The sequence below is a fragment of the Gossypium raimondii genome, chromosome 3, assembly GCF_025698545.1.
Source record: "Gossypium raimondii isolate GPD5lz chromosome 3, ASM2569854v1, whole genome shotgun sequence".
Taxonomy (NCBI): domain Eukaryota; kingdom Viridiplantae; phylum Streptophyta; class Magnoliopsida; order Malvales; family Malvaceae; genus Gossypium; species Gossypium raimondii.
The window spans coordinates 47,461,983-47,485,063 of NC_068567.1; the positions used below are offsets into that span (position 1 = coordinate 47,461,983).

The 23,081-nt window shown below is 35.9% G+C and overlaps 2 protein-coding genes across 3 annotated transcripts; one reads left to right on the plus strand and one right to left on the minus strand.

Moving 5' to 3' along the window:
• The first annotated feature begins 17,053 nt into the window (after positions 1–17,053).
• LOC105794484 (uncharacterized) lies at positions 17,054–18,107 on the plus strand. The gene is made up of 2 exons (XM_012623667.2): positions 17,054–17,300; positions 17,542–18,107. Exons 1-2 carry the CDS (start codon positions 17,178–17,180, stop codon positions 17,971–17,973), a joined length of 555 nt encoding a protein of 184 aa, XP_012479121.1. The 5' UTR covers positions 17,054–17,177; the 3' UTR covers positions 17,974–18,107.
• Positions 18,108–18,342: 235 nt separating this feature from the next.
• Positions 18,343–20,413, minus strand: LOC105794485 (nuclear transport factor 2B). Of its 2 annotated transcripts, none has more exons than XM_012623668.2 (2): positions 19,871–20,363; positions 18,343–18,683 (listed from the first exon to the last, which is right to left on the minus strand). In XM_012623668.2, exons 1-2 carry the CDS (start codon positions 20,162–20,164, stop codon positions 18,609–18,611), a joined length of 369 nt encoding a protein of 122 aa, XP_012479122.1. In that variant the 5' UTR covers positions 20,165–20,363; the 3' UTR covers positions 18,343–18,608. The 2 variants fall into 2 exon arrangements, with proteins under 2 accessions (XP_012479122.1, XP_012479123.1); XM_012623669.2 differs by lacking the exon at positions 18,343–18,683 and adding an exon at positions 18,904–19,212 and having other exon boundaries at positions 19,871–20,413.
• Between the last annotated feature and the right edge of the window lie 2,668 nt (positions 20,414–23,081).

The following is a 23,081-nucleotide window of genomic DNA, read 5'->3' on the forward strand; positions in this document are numbered from 1 at the left end:
GACATTCATTTTTGGCAGATTATACCATAATAAAAACCTCTGAAAAAGGTCATTTCATGATGCCACTTTCCCCGATGGCAAAGCATTAAGCCACGCTCTTGCTTGATCTCTCAAGGAATATAGAAACAATTTAGGTCGCAAGGCGTCTTCAGGAACACCTTGTTGTCTAAATGAGTCATAGACTTCTAGAAAAATTCTTAAGAGCAATATTGGATCCTCATTTGGTGACCCACTGAACTTTACAATAGTTTGCAGCATCTGAAACATTACTGGTTTCAATTCAAATTGCTAAACTTGTATGTAAGGTCTAACTATCCCTGAATTCTAATTATCCAAAATTGGAACAACATGCTATTGAATTGGCCTGTCCTGGTCATCTATCACATGATGAATAGGAAGATCAACATTCTGATCATTTGGATTTAACGGATAATTCAAACCAGGATCATTCGTGTCCCTAGCCATGTTACGCACTTCTCTTCTCCTTCTTCACAAAGTTCTCTCGATCTCTAAGTCAAAAGGATACTCTTCGTTAGCAAGAATGGATCTATTCATGCACTATCTATTCATGCACTAACAGTAAACCTGTAGAAATTAAAAATAAATAAGTTAAATAAAATGGAATTAGTAAAATAACAAAACAAAATTTCACCTAACTGCTAATTCCCAACAACAACGCCAAAAAATTGTCGGGTGTAAATATGATACGCAAATTGTTCAAGTATACACCTCGGATCAAGTAATAAAGCGATAAGTGAGATCATCTCCGCAGGGATCAAATAGTATAAAATGGTTAGGTTATTATAGTAAAGTGAGATTAATGCTAAGGCAAAAACAGTAATAATAATGCAATGGCAATTAAGGGAATAATATTGTATAAAATATGCAAAACAAACAAGTAAACAATTAGGGATGCAAAAATAGAGATGCTACAGCAAAGGTTAAAGAATCTACAATGTTGACTTGAAAGGTTGGGATTGCTAAGAATCTACCCTTGTTAACCAAATATGCCTCGACAAAATCAATCTTATTCTACTACTCGGAAGAGATCTAAAATGGTTTGTTTCTTTCAAGAGCAAGACCTCAAGTTACCTTGCCTAAAGAAATATATATCTATAGGCCTTTAGCACGGTATCTGGCACTGTTTTGTTTTCTTTCCGTATGGAACGCTGCTCTTTGTCTAGAGACTGCTACAAGTGTTCGATCGAATACTTGCTCATACCATTCAATTTTGATCTAACTAACCTAACCTTGTCAGTATTAGATTAATTTCATAAACACGCATGCAATTCATAAATACCATCGAATGAAACAATAGATTAAAACTAATCTAGGCTTTATTCATTAAATGAAATAAAGGTTTCATCAAACAATCCTAACCCTGTGAGATTAACTAATAGGATGGCAAATAACATTCAAATTCAAAATAGCATTCAATGACATTCTTCTAAATTCAATTCACAAAATAGTAAATAAAAAATTAAAACAATAACTTCAAGAAGATGGCTTTTGTGACACCCCAAACCCGACCGGGATGGACCGGCCCTAATTCAAAGCATTACATTAGCGACCTAAGTGACTCTCTAGCTAACGACCACCTAATATACACCCCAACCTTATAACACCTCAGTCTTACCTGGATATTAATTATTTATTAACACGGAAGCAAATTATGAGCCAATTTTAAACTTTTTCTGTGTAATTTAACCTAAGAGCATTTTTGTCATTTTACCACCTATGGTAAAACTAACTCGATTTTAGATCTAAATGTTTATGAACCTTTTTTTATCAAAATTATGCAACCCTAATAATTTCAGCTTAAATTGAGTTCGTTTGCTATGTCTAATTCAAGTTTTACTATTAGGGACTACATTGTAACAAATACAAACTAGCAGGATCTACTCCGAGTTACAAATTAAGTGTGTTTCTATCAAATTTTACCCATTACAATACTAATCCTAAAATTTTACCAAGTTTTCATATCATCTAGGGCTCTAATTAGACTAATCAATTTTCAGGACTAAATTCTAACATAACCAAATTAGAATACCAATTTAAAAAGATAAAAATTTAAACCCAAAAAACCCACACGGCCGTGTCCCCCAGACTGTGTGTCATCAAATGCCCATGTTCATGTCGCGAAAAACTTTCAGGCAGATCACAAACGCCCGTGTGTGATAGCTCCAATTTCCACACGCTTGTGTGCAACCCCTCACACGCCCATGTGGACAGGTACACGCCCATGTGAAAACCACTACACCTATTTTTGCGAAAAACTCATTTTAAAACCCGATTTTACACATTTAAATGAACAATTTAACCTGATTAACTACGATTAACTAATATATATATATATACATACAACTTCAATTGAATTTATTGGCATCAATTAAGCCTCAATTAAATAGAATTAGGCAATTAATTTCATGCGCATCAAACACCAAATAACTCAAACAAGTAGCGTACCTTAGTCACTAGTAAACCACTCCATGAAAACTTTATTTAAACAATCGTTAGTATAAATTTAATGCTTCAAACATCGTGTTATCAATCACCATGTTATCAAGCAACAATACACAGCAAATCATTCAATAATTAAACCCAAACATGGCTCAAAATTATTATAAAACAATCCAAAATAAATGTCCAAAGTCCATTTACAACCAAAACCAACTACTTCCTGGGAGTTCCACAATGCCTAACCACAGTCTCTAAAACATATAATAAAGTCTCTACCAAGCCTAAATTTCTTGCAACTCTCTTGCTCGGCTCATCTGCTCCTCAATCCCGGCGATTATCTGCATGAATGTGAGGGTGTGAAAAGCTTAGTGAATGTTAATAAAAACAACAAGTAAATTAACATCCAATTCATGCTTAATTCACAGCCAATAATTCACCAATTGTCAGAAAAAATAATTAAACATGTTAATTTAATTTTCATAAGCATTTTCAACACCAAATATCAATAATTCATTGCTTTCAATTATCAATTGATATAACAACAATCACATATAAATATATTGGCATTCATTTCTCATGGCTTAATCGGGTGATCATACATCGGATAAACGGATCTTTGAACTTCCACAAATATCAAATACAGTCCACCAAGTTGAGTGGGCTGAAGCACGCACTCCCTTATAACGCCTCAAATAACCCATTGAGTGGAGAATCATGCTCAACACTCCCTTATCTACTCCAAACAAACCAATTCACCTAGAGCCATAAGCTCACAATGTCACAAATAAAGGTAAGTACCCACAAATCCTATAGCATGCCAACTATATCCAATGGATCCACCATGCATGTTGCCAATATATTCATTCAAACATAGCATATAAACCAGTCATTATTGTGCTCAATTTAATGTGACAATATGTTTATGTGTAACATGTAGCATAGCCATTAACACCCAATTACTTCAAGCAATTACTTCAAGCAATTCATCCTTCAATTTCCCTTATTCAATTACCAATTGTAACACCAACATAACATGATCAAAAATTTCAGTACACATGCTTAAAATCATCCTTCAAATTCATTTAATTAAACAGCACAACACAACCCAAAAACTCACTTACCTTTTTTTAATACAAATTCAATTTTTGTACATTTAATACCAATCTTGCAAAATCAATCATTTATCCATAATTAATTAATTTTAATCATTAATTAAGGTACTAATTAAATATAATTGAGGGTCAATTTACCAAATCACCCTTAGAAACACTCACCACACAATTTTATTCTATCACAACAAGTGATCAACTAGGCAATTTCGAGCTTCAATTTTAGTTATCTCGGTCCTCTTCAAGATTCGGAGCTTTAACAGAGGTAAAGTAGACATTTCCACCTTCCTAAAGCTATATTAAACACAATTTTTAATTAACTAAGCTAATCAAAATTCACTCAAAAAGATACCTTACTGATTTTGTAACATCAAGTCGAAAACTCAATTTCTCACAAAATCGATCTCGCCAACCCTCCTAATCACTTCCAAACATCAATACTAAACCATATACACATAAACTAAGCATTAATTTCACATTTAAATCAATTTCAAAAAAATCCAAAAAATTAATTCAAGAAGAAGATGAAATTCGGATTTATTCAAATTACCTCATAAGTCATGTTTAATCTTGACAAATAAAACCAAAAACCTTTTAATAGATCCATTTTAAGTTGGAACATCCATTGATTTGTGGATTTCCTCTCAAAATTCAAGACCCACCATTAAAACACCTTAAGCTTTTGAAGAAGATGACATTGATAAAAAATCATTTAATTAACTCTCAAATCATGTAAAAATGTTTCTAACCTTCATAAAAACAAGTTTAGGATTGAACATTACATTTGATTCGCTCTAAATTTGTTAATTGAAAATCTTGATTTAAAAAGCTTGAGAAATTTTAGAATATTTTTGGCTACTTTTGAGAATAAGTTCAAGTGAACTGAGAGAATATTTTGAGAAGGAAAATGGTTGGATATATTCTATGATGATAGATCTTTCAAACCATACAAAGAAAACAAAATTTATAGCTCTCTAATCTGATGTAAATGGTTTGAAAAGTAGGCTAGATGCATTGTTTTAAAATTTCCCTAATTTTACAATTAAACCTAATTTAATTAATACTTAAATTTAACTCAAATTAACCCCAATAAAATTACTTTAAAATTTCTTTTCAATTCCAAATTAATTATTTTCACTAAAATTTATTTAATTACTTTAAAATTAATTTTCCAAAAATATTTTTATTTTTCCGAATTATTGTTTCATTAATTTTAGATGAAATTAATCTCTTAAATTATATTAAAAATTACTAGAAACCCCATAAATTTCTAGTTTCACACTCGGAACCCGATTTAGAGACATTACAGCTTTCGCCTATCCAGCCCCATAGCTTCGACGTTGCAGTCTAATAATGGCCAAGAGGAATTGTCTCCTTCTTCTCCCCTATGATTCTGCCTTGTTATTAACCGTTATCCTCTACTCCCGTCCAAGGATCTTTTTTTAATTGTCTCCTCAACTATCCCCCCTTTTTTCTTTTTCATATTGGGTTTTATACCTCTTCCTTTAAAGTAGGCTGTAACACCCCAAACCCGGCCTAGACGTTATGGCCGTATCTGGTGTGTCACATTAAAGTGTCTCTCAAAACTTAAACTTTTTGATAAAACTCGTTTCTTAAGTTTGGAAACCTCTTTAGTAATGCTTAACGGAACACTTAACCAAATGTTTGCCTTATTAATAGCTATTATTATATTAAGTTGATTTAAAACTCGGAAGCATTTGAAAACTCTAACATTTTAAGTCCGTGCCTTTGAAAACCGTAATTATTTTGAAAATTCATTTTCACCTAACTAGCAGTATAAAATATGTAAGAAAAGCCCAGTTAAAGTTAAAAACCAAATTAAAGACCTTATTACAAAAACAAAACCCAACAAAGTAATAAAAAAATGTAAACATCAGCAGTAGTTGTGTGGCCACCTCCGAGTCCCTCGCAGCTTCGAATCGTCTATGGCTGAGGATTACCTGCACAGTTAAAAAGAGAGAGCGAGTTTTCGAAACTCAATGTGTAATCCCTTACCAAATAGTCCACATACAAAATGCAGTGATAGTTTGGGCCTGAGCCCTTTTCAATAACAGTACCGTGTGGGCCTAAGCCCAGTACAGTAACAGTGAGTGGGCCCTAGCCCAATACAGTAATCAGTACAATGTAGTTATGCAACCCATCCCAATCCAGCCAACACACCACTCCATACCACCAACACACCATGTGGGGATAAAATCGACCCACCCAGCCAACACACCAACATCGCAGCAGAGCTGGCAGTAATAATGGCGCAGCAAAGCTGCCAGTAACAGTAACGCATCAAGGCTTCCAGTAATAGTATATGTGGCAAAGCCACTAGTATAGTATACTTCCCCTATATCAGAATCCCAAACCGATGCAGTATGTCATGTCATAAATCATACGTGTATGCAGTATGTCATACTCAGTAACAGTCATATATATAACATAGAGTAAATCGGCCATGTACTTATTTCATCTCCTAGGGGTATAACAGTTATTTCACCATTCAGGGGTATTTCGATAATTTTAGATATTTCAATAATTTTACCTTTCGAGGGTATTTCGATAATTTTACCCTTTGAGGGTATTTCAGTAAATTTATCCATCGAGGGTATTTTGGTAATTTTACTCTTTGAGAGTATTTCAATAATTTTACCCTCCAAGGGTATTTCATTAATTTTACCCATCGAGGGTATTTCGATAATTTTACCCATCGAGTCGCAAGTTGGGCTTACCACTCGAGCGATTGCACGCTCGTGCGGTCTCAAAAGCTATGTTTACAGCTTTTTGGCTTTTCGTCGATCTACGGTGGCAGTGGGTGATTACACACCTGACTGCGAAGGCGCACCTAGACCCACGAACACCCAAAATCTCGACTAACAAAAATGGCTTAGCCCACTTTTACAATCGATGAAGATTGACTTCCAACTTGTTGACAGATATCTGCAATACAACAATCTCATTTAACAATATTGTTTAATCATATGGTTGAAATCCACACATGATCATATGCAGAACCATAGCATATTCGGCCTTCTCATAAAAGAAGACTAGCCTACCTACCTTGATCGAGGAACGAGAGAGTGATTTCGACGACTTACAACGCTTACACTGCACCACTCCTCAAGGAAAACCTTAATACTGCAACAAGCAGCACATCGAGAGAAAGCATCAGTAGTTGGTAATCAAATATTACAAAGGAGGGTATTTGGTTTTAACATAAGGAAAAGAAGAGAACAAACTTACACAAGAGAGAAGTGTAACCACTTACCGATAATCAAAACCTTGCAACATAAGAACCGCAAGAAGCATCAGAGAAAGATCAATGTAGAGAACGATACTACAAATGATAATGTTCGGCTACACCATACTCAAACAAAAAGAAGATATCTCTCGGTCAAAAAGAATAAAAGAAGGTTGAAATCACAAATAGTAAAAAAAGGTTATTCGGTCAATAGAGAAAAAGGAGAAGAGGAAAAAGATTCAGCGCACAAAGTAAAGAAGAGGGAAAATAGAAGGGGAAAAATCAGCAACAAGAGAAGAAGTAACCGAAAAGAAAGAAGAAAAGAAAAGATGAGGGAGGAGAGTGTGCTCGGCCAAAAAGAAATTAGGTAAAAACAGACCGAGAGGTACCCCAAAATTAACAAAAACGGCACCTAGAAGTAGAGAAACAAAGATGTGACACAGACCAAAAACACAGTAGCAGAGGAAAAAACAACTTCAACAAAGCCGATTACCTCAGTGCCACAGACCAAATTCGGCACAAGCATACTCCATACGCACACAACTCCTCCTCTCCAAAAACTCATTAATTTTCTCCTAAAATTCCTCCCCTTATCCCTCCTTGATTTTCTCTATCTAATCCTCCTCAACTCCTTCCATGACAAGTTCAAACTCCCATAAGCAGTATTCTAATCCAACTCCACCACCTACCCAGCTCAAGCAACAAAATAAATACTCCATTGCGCAACCCAGGACTTGAACCTCAGACCTTAAGGGAACTTCACACGCCACAAGCCACAAGCCTATGAAAGGGGAATATGGTCATTTCGAAAAAGGACAATCGTACCAAGGAGTTCGATGATGACGACTTTGCCAACCTTTGAGGGAGTCTTAAAAAAATCTATTTTTATTTTTTTAATTGTTTTATTTAATTATTCAGTACACCAAAAAACGTGTTTCTTTGTCTAGGAATCCCACCTTAGGTGACACTACAATTTTGAGCTAAGCAAGCAAGAGGAGGACAACTCAGCTGACTGCGGCATTTTCACGAAAAAAATAGGTAGTCTCTTCTCTTTTCTTTTATGCGCACATTAGGGACAATGTGCCAAATAAAGTGTGGGGTAACATAGAAAGTTTTAAATTTTTTGTTATGAATTTTGTTTATTTTTTGTAATTTTTAGTTGAATTTTTTTTCTTTTCTTGTGTGCTTATTTGTGCTTGAGCTTGTAAAATACAATTGATTAGTTAGGAGCATGCAAATAGGATGTTTGTGTAAACTGTAAATCTAGCTTGAGAATAAACAATTTTAGGTTTTTTGCATTTGGACTAGTTTATTCAATTAGCTGACCTGTAAATAGGAAAAAAAAAGTGAAGCGTACAAAATGATAAAGTTAGACACGAGTAGGCATATATGTTTGTTTGAATTATAAGTTGTTTAAATTCAATCACTTAGTTACTAAATCCATGGTTATTGAAATGGTATAGTATAATAACTATAAAAACCTTACAAGTATATGCTTAAAAATGAAAATTAATGAGTGAACAAAAGCATTGTGAGGGTTAAAAGTAGAGTGTGATAAAAGCATAGAACAATTAAAAGCCATGGGAGTGAAGAGTGAATAAATTAAAATAAATTAAACAGTATGAGTACGAGATAAAATATCACTCATATTTGCACAAATACTCATGAATTGCTTATACTTGTAAATACTATATTAGAGTTCAAAGCATGGATAAAAGAATGTCACACCCGATTCTCCTAAAGACCCAAATTTAAAGAAAAGAAGTGGAGCTGGTTGAATAGAAACAGAAGTTGGCAGGCTCCACTGGGAAATTTAAAAGTTTTTAGTGGTTGATGGGAAATTAGTTGGGTTTCAATTCTATTTTGGTTAAGATGGAACTAGCTAATTCCATAGTGGGAGACATAATGATTGTCGGTGAATGGCTAATAAAGATTTGGAGACCATGTAGTGGAGTTATATATTTAGGTGAGAAGGGATATTCTTACTAAAAGAATTTCTCCCAATTTTATTTACAATTTCCTCTCATCTGCATAGTCTTTTTCGGTTGTTTCGAAGAAGAGGAAAATTTAAGAGAACTCTATATGAAGCAGTAACCATGAGATTTGAAGTAAGGAAGTAGAGAATTTGAGAAACCGATAAGCTTTGCTATCTTTCTGTACTTATGGATTGGGAGAAGAGTGAGAGTAAGGATTTTCTAACAAGATTTTGTAAACTAGGTTCTAGGTTTTAAAAGGTTAAACACCTTAAATTTAATCAATATATAGTTTTCATGTTTAGCTGCTAGGATGATGGAGGCTCTAGCATTTGGAAAAGTTAAGCTGATGAGGAAGAAGGAGTTCAGGTGAGTTTCTGTGCTCTGCCCTTGAGTGATCATTGATAATGCACTGCTTGAATGATCTGTGTTTGTGTTTTTCTAAAACTGTTGTTGCGTATGGAAATGGTAAATAAGCATGCTAAGTCTGAATAATACCATGTAAGTGTGTACATAAGATTTTAAATGTATTTACTAAATATTCAATGGCATACTATATGATATAGTAATAAGTGTAATGACTTGAGTGATATGCATGATTATTATATGCAAAGTAAGGAGGGAATTGTATTGGCGGATTAGTAGAAGATAGGAAAAATTGGTGTAATGGAGGAATGATTCAAGGAGTTTTGTAACACTGTGAATGGTATCTAGTGGCTCGCTAGAGCGCCACCATGACGACGGTCTATCGACTTTACGAAGCGACACCGTGATGGCAATTATTGATAGGTCTTTCGGGGTGATACCGTGTAAATGATATATAGGTCCTTCGGGGTGACACCTCAAAATGGGTTTATCGATTCTTCAGAAACAAAAGACCATGGTTAAGCCATGGCGTGATCTATTGGCGCATAGGTACAACTCATGGTAATAACAAAGTCTGCCAAGATGGGGAATAAGAAGGCTACTAGGGCATAAAAGGGAGATGCATGTATAACTCGTACGGCGAGTAGGTTGACAGAATAACCAGGATGCGATGAAACTGTAGATAAGCGTACTAAATAGAACGGTCTGCTAAATGAAAAAAGTAGTGGAATTTGATAAAAACACATTAAACGCGGCATCTGGGAAAGAAAGGGGTATTTCATGTCACGCCCGGTTTTCTATAAGTCTAAAAATTAGGAATAAGTGGGGGTTAAATTGAAAGAAGCTGTAAGTTGGCAACCTCTATTGAAAAATTAGGAAAATTTAGTAACTAAACTAGACATGGTTGTGATCCAATTCTGGTTCGGTTGGATTAAGATCAACTAGTTCCTTAGTGGGAGACAAAATGATTACCAATGGATGGTTTCTATGAGGTTGATATTCAAGTACAAAGGGATATAAATAACTGGGAAATGACTTCCCAGGGAGAATTCTTCTCAAATCTGTTTCACCTTCTTCTCTTCTTCATCTTCTTCATTGGTTACTCCGAAGAAGATATAGTTATGGAAAGCTTTGCATGGAGTGGTGATCACGAGGTTTGAGTTTGAAAAGTAGAGAATCCAGTGAGCTAGTAGGGGTCTAAGTCTTTTTGGGTACGTAAGATTAAAAGAAATAAAGTTAGGAATTTTTAGAACCTTTTTAAGGTCTTGCATGTTTCTAGAAAACTGAGTTTTAAGTTGAGAATGTTAAGTTTAACTTATGATACTGGTGGTAATGCTTAGTTGCCAGGAGAATGGAAGCTCTGGAGTTTGAAAAAGCTAAGTTCAGGAGGCAAAGAAGCATCAGGTAAGCTTTTATACACCATTCCTAGGAATATTTTATGGTTGGTATGAATCTATGTCAAGTTCTGTAAGAGTCTATGATGATGTATGATCTTTGCTTTTTGAGAATGCTTATTATGCACAAGGTTAAGTAAGTACATGAATATTCGCAAGTGTGTTGGTATGAATGAAATTGTTATGATTTTATTCCTAAAAAGTAGTGTATTACATGATAGTATGTTTATGAATTACTTGTATTGCATAATTGCGACAGTGGAGTATAGAGAGGAAATTATTGGCGGGTTAGATGAAGCTAGGATTTGAGAAATGGTGTTCCTTCATACTGCCATACGGTGTTGCTGGGTGCAAACCGTGATGTGTGAAACTTCAAGCCTTGTGGAAGGAACACTGTAGTGTTCGAGCATCAAGGTTAGAAATGGCGAAATGGAGATATGGGCGGATGGATAGGGAAATGGAATTCCTGTTAGATCCCTTCATATGGTGTTGCTAGGTGCAAACCGCAATGTGCGAAGCTCAGCGCCCTATAGAGGGGACACTACAATGTTTGAGCATTAAGGTTAAATGTGAAATGTAATGATATTGACTATCCCTTTGGGGTGATACTGTAACGATGGTAAATAGGTTCTATATAGCAACACTACGATGGCGATCAGTAGGCTCTATGGGGCGACACCATGAAGTGGTAAGGTCCTTCGAGGTTACACCTCAAAGAGGTTTAAGGTGTAAGACCATAGCTCGACTATAACAACCAATGGAGTCTGTTGGGACATTAAACATGGGGAATAATATATAAGACCATTGTTCTAACATGGAAACATAGATAATCTTCCAAGACACTAAAAATGGGAAAATCCTCCAGGATTTTATACATAAGGTATATCATAAGACCATAGCTCAATTGTGACAGCATAGAGAGTCCGTCGAGACATTAAAAATAGGGCAGTCCACTGGGACAATAAACACGGCAAAGTCTACTAGTACATTAAACATGGAGCCTAATAAGTAAGACTGTAGCTAGGGTATGGCAACATATGTAATTCATCGATACATTAAATGTGGGGTAGTCCATTGGGACATTTAACATGGAGTAGACTGGCAAGACGATAATTATGGAAAATCACGAATATGAAAAAAAAGGATAGAAAAAATACTAATGTTGGTAAGCTATAGTTAGCAAGCAAATTCTGAGGAATTTTTCAAACAAGAGAAATGTAGTATAATTGGGAATAGTCCTCCAAAACAGTAGTCATGGGATCCGATAGGGCATCTGGGTATTAACCCAGCAAAAATCAGACACGGAAGATGATGTGTCAGTACTGCCTAATGTATAGGCAAACAGAAGAAGACTTGTCTGAGAATCGTAGATGAGGATCTACCAACAAGAACTGCCAATAAGTGTTTGAAGAAATTCTACATATTAGAAGAATACCTTAGAAGGTAAATGAGAGGATCACTCCTGTAGTATGGTTCATGGAAACTCTTGTGTGTGTGGAAAGGTTTGGTCGTATGTACTTCAGATCATTTAATCAGTAAATAGGGGTTAATTAAAACCCATTGACAGGAAAAAGTACTATAAAGGTTAATCCAAGTGACAGATATGTATGTCAAGACTATTTCTCTTGGAGGAAAACCTATTGCGAGTATATCCACCAAGGAGAAATTCCATTGGGAACCGCCATAGAAATGACGTCGGGTACTAGAACAGTTATTCAAATAACTGTCTGCTGAAAACTGTAAGTCCAAATGGTTCAAAATAGGCAGACTTGTTATGCCCTAAAATTTAGGTATTGCAAATAAAACGAATTTTAGGAAAGTAATCCAACCAACATTTCTACCCAAGTGTAAGGTAGAAGTAGAAAAGATGAAATAGGGTCAGATCACCATTTTGGTGTGGGTCTTTTCTTGTAGGCCTTATAGGTAGAGCGATAGTTTATCCACTAAAACTATAATAGGATTTTGAGTCAGGATAAATTTGAATGAATATTCAAAATAAGAAGTATGAGGAACATGAACATAAGGTAATATGTGAAAGGAAAAATGATAATTCACAAGAATGATAGATCATCTAGAATTTACCAAAATTGGTTGAATTATTATAAGCTTAACCAGGTAATGATCGCTCCGTAAATAGAGAGTTGTAGAATTTGAATAGGAGTCTGACACTCCAAGAAATATGCGAATGTCTAAATAAGTCAGAGAGCTAGAATAATTTACTAGGTTAATACCCCAAATGGAATGAGACTCGTCGTATTTATATATATAATAGAAAAGAAAATCGCTAAGTTCATTTGAAGTTACAGAAAGTTAGCCTATGCTTGCAAGGCTCTTTGGATAAGGAACTCGATGAGGGACCAAACCAGACCCTGTTGAACCAAGGAGCATTGTCAGTTAGGTGTCACGCACATAGAAGGGGGTACCTTCTGAGGCTTCACTTCGAGGTTGAATATATTGTAACTAAATAGTTTCCTCAAAGTCTGAAAATTTAGAGATAGAAAACTTTTATTTTAATTCAAAGTTTATATTGCAAGAATGTTTATTAAAGTCTGTCTTCAAAATAGTTAAGTTTAAAATTATGGTTAAGACTAATTTGGTTCAGTTGTGATAGTCCATACCCAGACTCGGCGACTGGGTTAGGTGAGGCTGTTACATTTCCTTCGGAGATACTTGAGAACAAGTATCCACCAAGTATGTTGTAGAACCATTGGCTAAGGGTACGTAAATGTTCATCGGATTCTTGAAATTTCAAGTGAAATTGATAAAAATGTCGCTAGAAAAAGTGGGAAGTCCACCAAGGATCACTTTAAGGCAAGGATCACCCAAACAGTTTGATCAGTAAAGTCCACTAGAGTTTTATAGAGAAAAAGGGAGCTCGAATAAGACTACGTAGCGCAGAAGAGTTCGCTAAGAACTACCTTGGATGGAGAGTCTGCCGAAAAATAGTGGAAGAAATGGAAGTCCATCCGGGCCATATAGCACAAGGAAAACCATATGAGACTACCAAAGGCGGAAACCACCAAGGGATACCTGAGTAGGAGATATTCCACTAGGAACTATCTATTAATTGAAGTGTCTTAAAAGATTGGACAAAGGTGAATAAGTACTTTGGGGTTACATTGCGGGTACGAGTCGACCAGGAAAAAGGCAATGTTTATTTAGTCAGCCAAGTATGATATTCAAGTCCAAAAATGAAGATACTAAGAAGAGACCTTATTCAAACAAAGGATCAAGCATATGCTAAGTCGAAAAGTAGGTTATCGTCAGAATGGTATGGTAGATCCATATGGAGTTCAGTGTGAATTAAAGGGATCAAAGTAAGGATCCACAATTATTGCAAATTCTCGGTTAAAATGGGATCCACAATTATTGCAAATTCTCGGTTAAAATGCCAATAGTTTTCGCCAATTCGTGATGGCGAATATGGGTATCAGTGATGAGGCATATCATCAATGCTATAAGGAAAGTTTAGAATGAGATAAATAGGATCAAAACCCATAAGAAAATATTGTTAGATGGAACATAGTTATGGCCAAACCAGTGGTTATGTTCGCCCACAGTTGGCTCAAGGAGAACAAGGTATTGACTACACCAGCGAAATTTGCAAATTCTCCTACGGAATTCAAGGAGTTCTAGCTCTGTGCATAAAATCTTATCTTCTTAAATTTTAAGAAGTCTTCTATGAATACCTATGTACAGATCTCACTAAGTTTTTCTGAACTTATAACATTTACTGCTTATATGTAGGGTAGATGAAGACTCGAAGATCAAGTGGAGAGACCAAGCCAAACACCGCAATATTCGAGTGTTAGACGCAGTAGCTATTTCATGTATACAGGGGGACACACTTAGAGGCCACACCTCGGAGGCTAATATAGTGTAGTTGTAGTAAAGACTCGAGTTGGAAATTTTGTAAATCATTATTTGTATTAACAATGAAGAATAACTATAAAGGCTTAGTACTAAAAGGAATTGAACCTAATTTCAAAAAGAAATTAGTGTATGAAATTAGTCATTAAACATGGAATTGATTACGGGTTAATTGTTAAAATGATAGATATATGTATACATAATTAAATTTGTGAGTAACAGGTTAGCAATTGTTAGGTTATTCAAGTCATTTGTGACACTGATATCCAGACTCGGTGATCGGGTTGGGTTTAGAGTGTTACAATTTAGTGGTACCAGAGCTTCAGTTTAATCGATCCTCTAGACATAGAAAGTTATGAAATAACCCCTATATACATGTTACATTAGATTTGGCTCAGTCTTTTAAGTTTTTATAAATGTGATGAGATTAAATGTTGGTTGGCGGATCATTGCAAGATGAGTGGTAAACAAAAGACAAGGAAAATAAATATGAGAGTTTTCATTAAAATGGAGAACCAATACAAGTACAAAGATGATTAAGCGACGGATCAGCCATCTCCTCTGTGTTTCTCCCCCTCATCGTTGGCTTCTTCAATGGGGGTAGAAGTGTTTGGCCCGGGTTCTAAAGATAATAATAGGTTTTGAGATTCCCTCCACCTCTTCTGGAACTCTTCTCATTCAGCACCGGAGGGATTCATCACATCGAAGCCCAGATCAACGTTGGTGAACTGGCGCAAGTAGCCGAAATTCACCTAGCTCACATCAAAAGTCTCGTTAACGACTTGGGTGTGTAGAATATGGTTAGATCTTAATTTGGGAATATAATTTGCTATCTCCGCCGTGGTATCTGCCTTATACTATTCTAAGGCTTCCTTGTTCGCTCTCTACACTCTCCTCAAGTCTGCTATGTGTCGTTCCTCCAGAAACTTTATCTGGCTCTCTAGTTGACATACCCTATCCTCGAATTCCATTTTCTGGGAGTTTTACTTAATCTTCCAGATGGAGACAGACTTGGCAAACTCATGGATATGATGGGCTGTAACCTCTTGTGTTTGACGAAGCTGAGCCAGTTCTTGATCTCGAGATGCCAATGCCATTTCTAACTGGGCTCGTCTAGCTTCACTTCTACTACAACGCTTTCAAAAGGCCCAGCCAAGAAAGCCACATTGATCCACTATTATCTAGTAGGAGTCCATCAACTCTGTTAGTGATGGTTGGTTAGCTTTAGAGGACAAGGGTAGAGTACATTCTTTCAACTCTTGAGGGAGGCCACTTTCCTTCCGCTAGCTAATTTTGAGTAGAGAGAAGGGATGCTGACCCGTATTGAAAAGGTCCCTCCATGGGAATAACCTTGATGCCCTACCAGAAGAAGAGGGATTTTTTTCCTTAAGCCAGTAAAGGTGGAAGATGGTATAGAAGGGGCTGTGTTGGGAGTGGGCTCTTAAGGCGGACTTTGGGAGTAAGGAGTTAAGTCCATTGGAGTGGCGAACTTCGTTTGTGTATCGGGATAAGCAGGGATGACCGATAGAGTAATCTCCCTTTTAGAGCTAACCGGTTTCTTGCCTCGCCTACGGCGGACCAACCTACTGCCACTGCTCTCATTGGTACTATAAGAGCCCCTTTCAGTCCTTCTCCTTTTGTGGCTACTACCAGGCTGCACCCTTGTATCTGCCACTATAATAGCCTCATGTGCCTTCTCCATCAAGGACTCCACGTCCATGTTGGAAAAAATCTACTTTGAAAATAGTTTTCTTGCATAGCAGAAAATTAAAATTTTGAAAATTGGCCCAGTTTGTGATATTTATAGCAATAAACTTTAACTAGATACACACCTATGTTTTCTGATAAGCGAATCCTTGATGGTTCACAGAATTCATGGGTTCTTCACACAACTTGGCTATATCTCCCTTTTTGACCTCAACCATGAAGTTAACTACTCTGAAAGAAATTTCTTAGACTCCTCCACCATCAAGATCACTCAAAGTCAACTGCGATGCAACCTTTAATAATTCATCCCACAAAACAAGCATTGTTGTTATTGTTAGAGATAGTCAAGGCTTGATAGTTTTAGGAGCCAACGCGCAACTGGTTACTCATCAACACTTGTGGTTAAAGCCTTTGCTCTAAAGCTAGGTTCTTAACTAATTTTCCTACACAACTAGCACAATACCATCCTCGAATCCAACAACAAATACTATATTGATGCATTGCTTGGTGAAAATGATACTCCTTGAGAAGTTGCTGCAATTTTTGATGAACTTAACTCCATCATTACTTCTAATTGTAATTGTTCATTTTCTTTTTCTCTTAGGGAAAGCAATAAGGTTGGCAATTGGATTTCTTTTTCTCTTAGGGAAAGCAATAAGGCTTGCAACTCGCATAATAAATAATAAGATTCGATTCAGTTCATAAAATTATAATTTATTAAGTTCAAGTTTAAATAAATTCGAATTAAAATTAATCCAATTTTAATAAAATTAAACCCACTTAATCAAATCAAAAACTAGATTTGGAGAAAGAAAAAGGCATAATTGGACTTGGAATGGGTTTTGGATGTGGGTTTCATGAACATTCGCAGAATGGACAGTGGGCCAGACAAGATGTCATCATAGCCAAGTGGCCTCAACTTTGTTATAGCTTTAGGGGGTTTAGACATCCATTGCACCTGTTCAACCTCTAAGCGGAAGAAAAATCACTTAACGGCGGCTTTCATCCACCTCCAACAAAGAAAGCAGTGAAATTTCCATGTTGAGAACCAATGGAATCAACTCAAGATATTGAGCTTATCAATCAGGCAATCCAGAAACTCTTAGAAGGTACCACAGTAAAAGATATCTCTGAAAACGGTAATGACCACCTCCTCTCCAGATTGTTCTCTCAGGTATGTGCACTACATCACAAAATCCTAATCTTAATCTAAAACCAAATTATTCATTCATTCAGAGCAACTTCATATGAACTAACCAGACCTCGTTTTCAAAACCCCCATTTACGATGCCCTTACACTCGCCAACTCCATAGTTCTAATTCCCCCCATCAAAAATGGGTTTTCTTCATCTTGAAGAACTGATTTAAACATCATTGGGAATTATTTTTAATGTTGTCATGCTGTTGTTGAACAGTTAGAATCATTAAAAGAAAATAACACCCTGAAGCAATATGAAGTTGAGGAGTTAAATTTTCCGAGGGCTGAAGGTGATAAAGCAGAGGCAAAAAGTGAAAATGGCAGTGGATGTGGGGGAATGGGTGTTGAAGAATTGGTGAAAGAGCTTAAAGCAATAAAGAAGCAGAATACCATAACCCATGGCCTTCTTTCGGTGATGATTGTCGTCACTTTGTTCTGGCAAGTCTCTGAAGCATCACTCCTTCTCCAGGTTAAAAATGGTCTCACTCACCCTTTTAAATCTGTTGGAAGTTGGCTTGTTACACTGCTCAAAGGTCGAACCAAACCTACACAACAACATTATAATCACCTTGTTGATGCTTCAGCTTCACCTCCCTCTCTTCAACTTCCCGAGTTCCCACATCTGGGATCCAGCGGTGAAGGACACTGAGTGGGAGCCATCCAAGGTTTTACCAATCATAGTTTTTGTTTATTCTGTTCAAAAATGAGTAGCAAAGTATCCAAAATAATAATTTTATTTAGGATTCCATCTATTATAATCAATCAATAATCCAAATTCTACTCTCTTTTGCTTTGGATTTTAACTCAAAATTTTAAAGATTGTTTTCATTCGGTTTTTCTAATCCAATAATACATCTGTGATTCCAAGATAATCATATGTGCGTGTGTATGTCACAACATTAACCACCCAATGTTTCAAAACCAAGGTCCAGACCCGTGTTATGCGCACGAACAAGGTTCAATCCTTTCAAACGAAAATAATACAAGGAAACAGAGAGAACATTCAGTGGGCATACAATTGCATATACATATCTTTGATTCATTTGATGGAAAATAACTGAAATAAGTCTCAATCAAAACATCCAATTCACAAGATAGCGTCTTTCACCAACTGAACCAATCAGTCCCTGAAATATGGTGAGATATGGAAACCATAATGGAACACGAAACATAATCAACCCCCAAAAAAAACAAAATTCCAAATTTCATTTAAGCCTAAAATAGGCAAAAACGTGTTTTAAATCCTCAGGCATTGTACTCCCATCCCTTGATTAATCATCGTCTTCACGCGTAGTTCAACCTGAATATGTCATTCAACACATAAAAGCTTCCCTGTGGCGTTGGCATCAAATGAAACATCTGATAGCAGAATGCAACATAAAGATAACCTAGGTTAGTAAAGTTGTTAATGAAACTGAACCAAGGCATTGGTGGATGCAATATCCATTAGTTTTCTAAACATAACATTAAAAACATAATGTCTTTGCATTCATAATTTTAGGCAACATAAAACAGTTAACTACTATGTTGCTCAAATTGGGGTGTTAATGTCGATGTCTGAATATTCAATTTCCTAAAGTTATAAAATTTAGAGGATCTTGGAGGCTCATATCCCCATATCTATACCCAAAAATATGTTGAATACAAATGTGTACTTCAAAAAAAATGTAATCTGGGATAAACATTGTTTAACTATCAACATAGATGAAACACATATATAAGTTTGCTCCACGTGAATGAAAGACATAAACCATAAGGAAATCATCAATGTCTCCAGGTGAGGAGGGGGAGTGTGGTAGTGGATTTTCTTTTATATCCAGTAGAGTCGCAAGAAACAACATCAAGGGAGATGGCAGATAATTGTTCAGAGTGAGCACTGAGAGGACCTCTGTCACTTACGCGAAAAGGACAAGTATAAAAATGAAATGAGTACTAGCAAAGGGTGCAATAAGCAAAATGAAACAAAAGCAAGCTCTTGAATGCAGAGTCTATAGTACAATTACCTACACAACTACGGCCCACACCACGCTTATAGCAAGAGGATAGGAATATCCAGGAGCGACAGGGTCCAAATAATTGATGACAAGGAACATGTAAATGTGCAGTTCCAGGTTGCAAAACAAAGTAAAAGTGGAGCAGGTTCTATGGAAAGATGGTGGATCCAAAACCAAATCCACATCTTCCAAAACGTATTATGCACAATTTAATGAAATCGGGTTTATAGCCGAAATAACATTTTTTTTTACCTTAACCAATCCCATCAATATAGATGCAAAATGAATGAAAAATGTGCAATTCCTGGAACTGTAATCTTAAGCAAATCCGATGAGCATTAAGGCTTAAACATCACAGATAAGACCATTATTAAGATCCCATAGAGAACATTTCGATTACCGCTCCCACTTCAGTCAGATCAAAACACCAACTTAAAAGATTCACTCCACCAATACGAAATGGAATCGTGAAATTAACACAAGGATATAACCGATGAATTCAAGAGTGACACATAAGATCAGCCGTAGATGGCTGAGCTAATAAGAAAATACCTGGCTAAACTTGAGAGCATGCTGCTCGCCAGCGAGTTGGAGGTTACCGCTGACGAATACGAGCATGCCGCCGGAGCCGGAAGGCTGGCAATCGACGGTGGTGATGTTGTGCTTGCACTGCTGGAAAGGAAGGCTGGTGAGCTTAGCCACGATGCTCTGAGAGCCCTGGATCTTTTGACCTTCGAAGGTCAACATGGAACCTTCCTGGTAGAGATTGGCTAAACCGGCCCGGTTGGCATCGAATGTGGAGTAGTAGTGCTCGACGAAGGCCTTGGCTACTGCGTCTGGATCCATCTCACTCTTTTTTTTTCTTTATATGAAATTGAGTTGTGGCTTCTAAATCACGCCACCAAAGCAGCAGCAGCAGCAGCAGCAGCAGCAGCAGCCAACAGAATGAAGAAGAAGAAGCAGAAGAAGAAGAAAGAGAGGCGACTGGAGAGCCAAGATTTGAGAGAGGGTTTTCCTTTTTTATCTCTCTTTTTTTCTTATTTATAATAATAAATAATAATGTGTATTTATAGGAGGATTTATCCAACGGTTCATTTTGAATCATGAAAAAATTAATATCAAAATCAAACAGTGGATGCCTGCCGGAGTGTTTTTCTAAATTTCATTTTTTTCATTTCTTTTATTTATCAGTCACTGTAGAAAGGCCCCTCTCTTATAAACCCTCTTTTCTTTGCGTCAATGTAACGCAGCTAAGCAAACAAATTTATTGGTAAATCTTAAGAATAGTCCCTCTACTTATCAATTTGTTTGGATTTAATTCATTACTTTTGTTTGATTGAATCTTTACTTTTTGAATGACTCATTTTCAGTCCATTGGATAACTTTTCTTTAATTAATTCCGTTTAAAATTGAAGTATAATTACCAGTTTAACCTCTAACATTTATAACTTTTGTCAATTTAGCATCTGTTTTTTTTTCCTTTTACTATCCTGAACCCTTTTATCTTTTGAGTTTTTATCAAATTGAAAATTTTCCACTACAATTTAACAAAACCATTAGAAATTATACCATATGTACAAGTACATTATAATTTCCGTGCTACTATTTTGTTGTGTATGTCACTCAGCAAGTAATTTAAAATTAAAAAATTCAAAATATATAAAATTATAAACATTTTTGTTATACCCCTGCTCTGGTTAGATATGTAACACCAAGAGAAATTATCTAAGAGGCCCCTACAGATGAACTTCCAGTTAATCACCTCATAATCAACCACTAACATACTTCATGCCACCCATAGGAAAGCCACCCCACCCGCCTTTGACCGCTTGTTCATTATATTTAGTCCATCCATCGCGTGATACGCCCAAAATATAAGAGGGTTTGAACAAAAATATAAGCTTCAAAATTAAATTTATGCTTAAGAATAAAACTTATTTTAAAAATAAATTAAATTTCGAGTAAAGGTTTTTCAGCCCAAGACTAGCCTGATTTTATTAACCTAAATATTTTACCCTGTTCCCAGCAGTCCAGGTTCCTCATATTCCTTTTTCCCTTCCCAATCCCTAATTTCCTTTCCGATCTCTATTTCCCCTTCCCTAATCTTTAATGACTAAATTTATTTTTTGGTTCATACTTCTTCGCCACTGCTGCTTCCTGCTGCATTTGTCACCACTAATTCTTCCTGCTTCCTAGTTTTCTTTTCTTTTATTTTCAAGTTGAGAGGAAAAAGAAAAAAAAAAGGGAACCTGATCGAAGGTTGAGAAGTTATCAACAATAAACCCATACTTCTGCTTTGTAGATTATTTTCTTTATAGTTGGGAAGGTTTATTATGACTAGTACTATCATTAATCGAAGCAGTGCTTCCCTCTCCGAAAGTAGAAACTTGTAACGGTGCGGCGGCCATGGATGGTCTGTTTAGAAAGAAAATCACCCATCTCAATTTCTTTTTCGTCGTCTTCTTTTCTTTGATAAATTTAGTTTATTTATATCATATTATTCTAAACAAGCATAATAAAGAAAAATAGTAAACGTTTAAGGGGTTTTGTGAAGCAAGAATATATATACACATTGGCTTACCTCATTTCATCAAAGCAAACCCGAATATTTGGTGCAGAAATCCTAATGTTATGTGAGACGAAAAGAACCAAATTTGTTCTTTTCTTCAAGCAAACAATATGCTCATAAAAAATAATAATAATTTTTTAAAAAAAATGGGCCAAATCGGGCCGAGCTTGAGTTTCATATATATAATCTGGGCCGAGTTTTAACAAAAATTTAATCTTGTTTTTCGGGTCGAGCCAGGCCCAAGCCTACCAATCGAGCCTAAGATTTTGATTGGGCTCGGTCAGAACCCGACCCGACTCGACTTATGAACACATCTACTGTTTGCTCTCCTATCAAGCCACCCACTAATAATAGGTTCTCCATCATGTCACCTACTATTAGCGACACATTCTTATCCCCAAAAGGGAACCACTAAGGGACTATTGCAGCCTAACAACCTCGTACTACTTCCGTAAATGGAATGTTAGAGTATGCCTACACAAAATTACACTTAACAACAACTAACATATAACAGACCTGCCACTTGACTGACCACACGAGTAGACCACCGCTCGTGCTGTTGATGACGTGACATTACAAGCAGGGAGACCTCCTTATATATACCCAACATACAATACAAAAGGGATCTTATTCCCACTTTTACTCCCTTAAGCAATATACTCTAGTCTCCCTTCTCATTCCTCCTCTTTCTCATCTTCCTTTAATACTCTGACCCTCTGTCTATAACAGGTGAACTGATCTCCTTGTCACCATTATCTTCTCCTTTTTTATCCTTCCTTGTTAAACATCGGTATCAACAATCTTCAAGAATTCTAAAAAATTAAAAATTCTTTAAAATTAAAAATTAGAAAAAAAAATATAAACAGCTCGTAAAAATGATCCCTCTCTTACAAATTGCTCTTTTTCAACCATTTTTATAACTTTTTTCTCTTTAACTCCATTAAAAAATATGATGTAACTTTTTGTATTTTACTTGCTATTGCATATGCAGGGACAGTGCCAAGGGGGAGCGAGCTACCCCAAAAAAAAAAAAAACAAATTATGTCCCTTGAAATTTTTAAAATTTTAAGTTATTTTAATAATAAAAATATACTTTGAATCTTCAAAAATGATAAATTTTAATTTAATTCCATTAAAATTATAAACTAACAAGGATATTTAAAGAAAAATTGTACTTTAATTTTTTAAAATTTT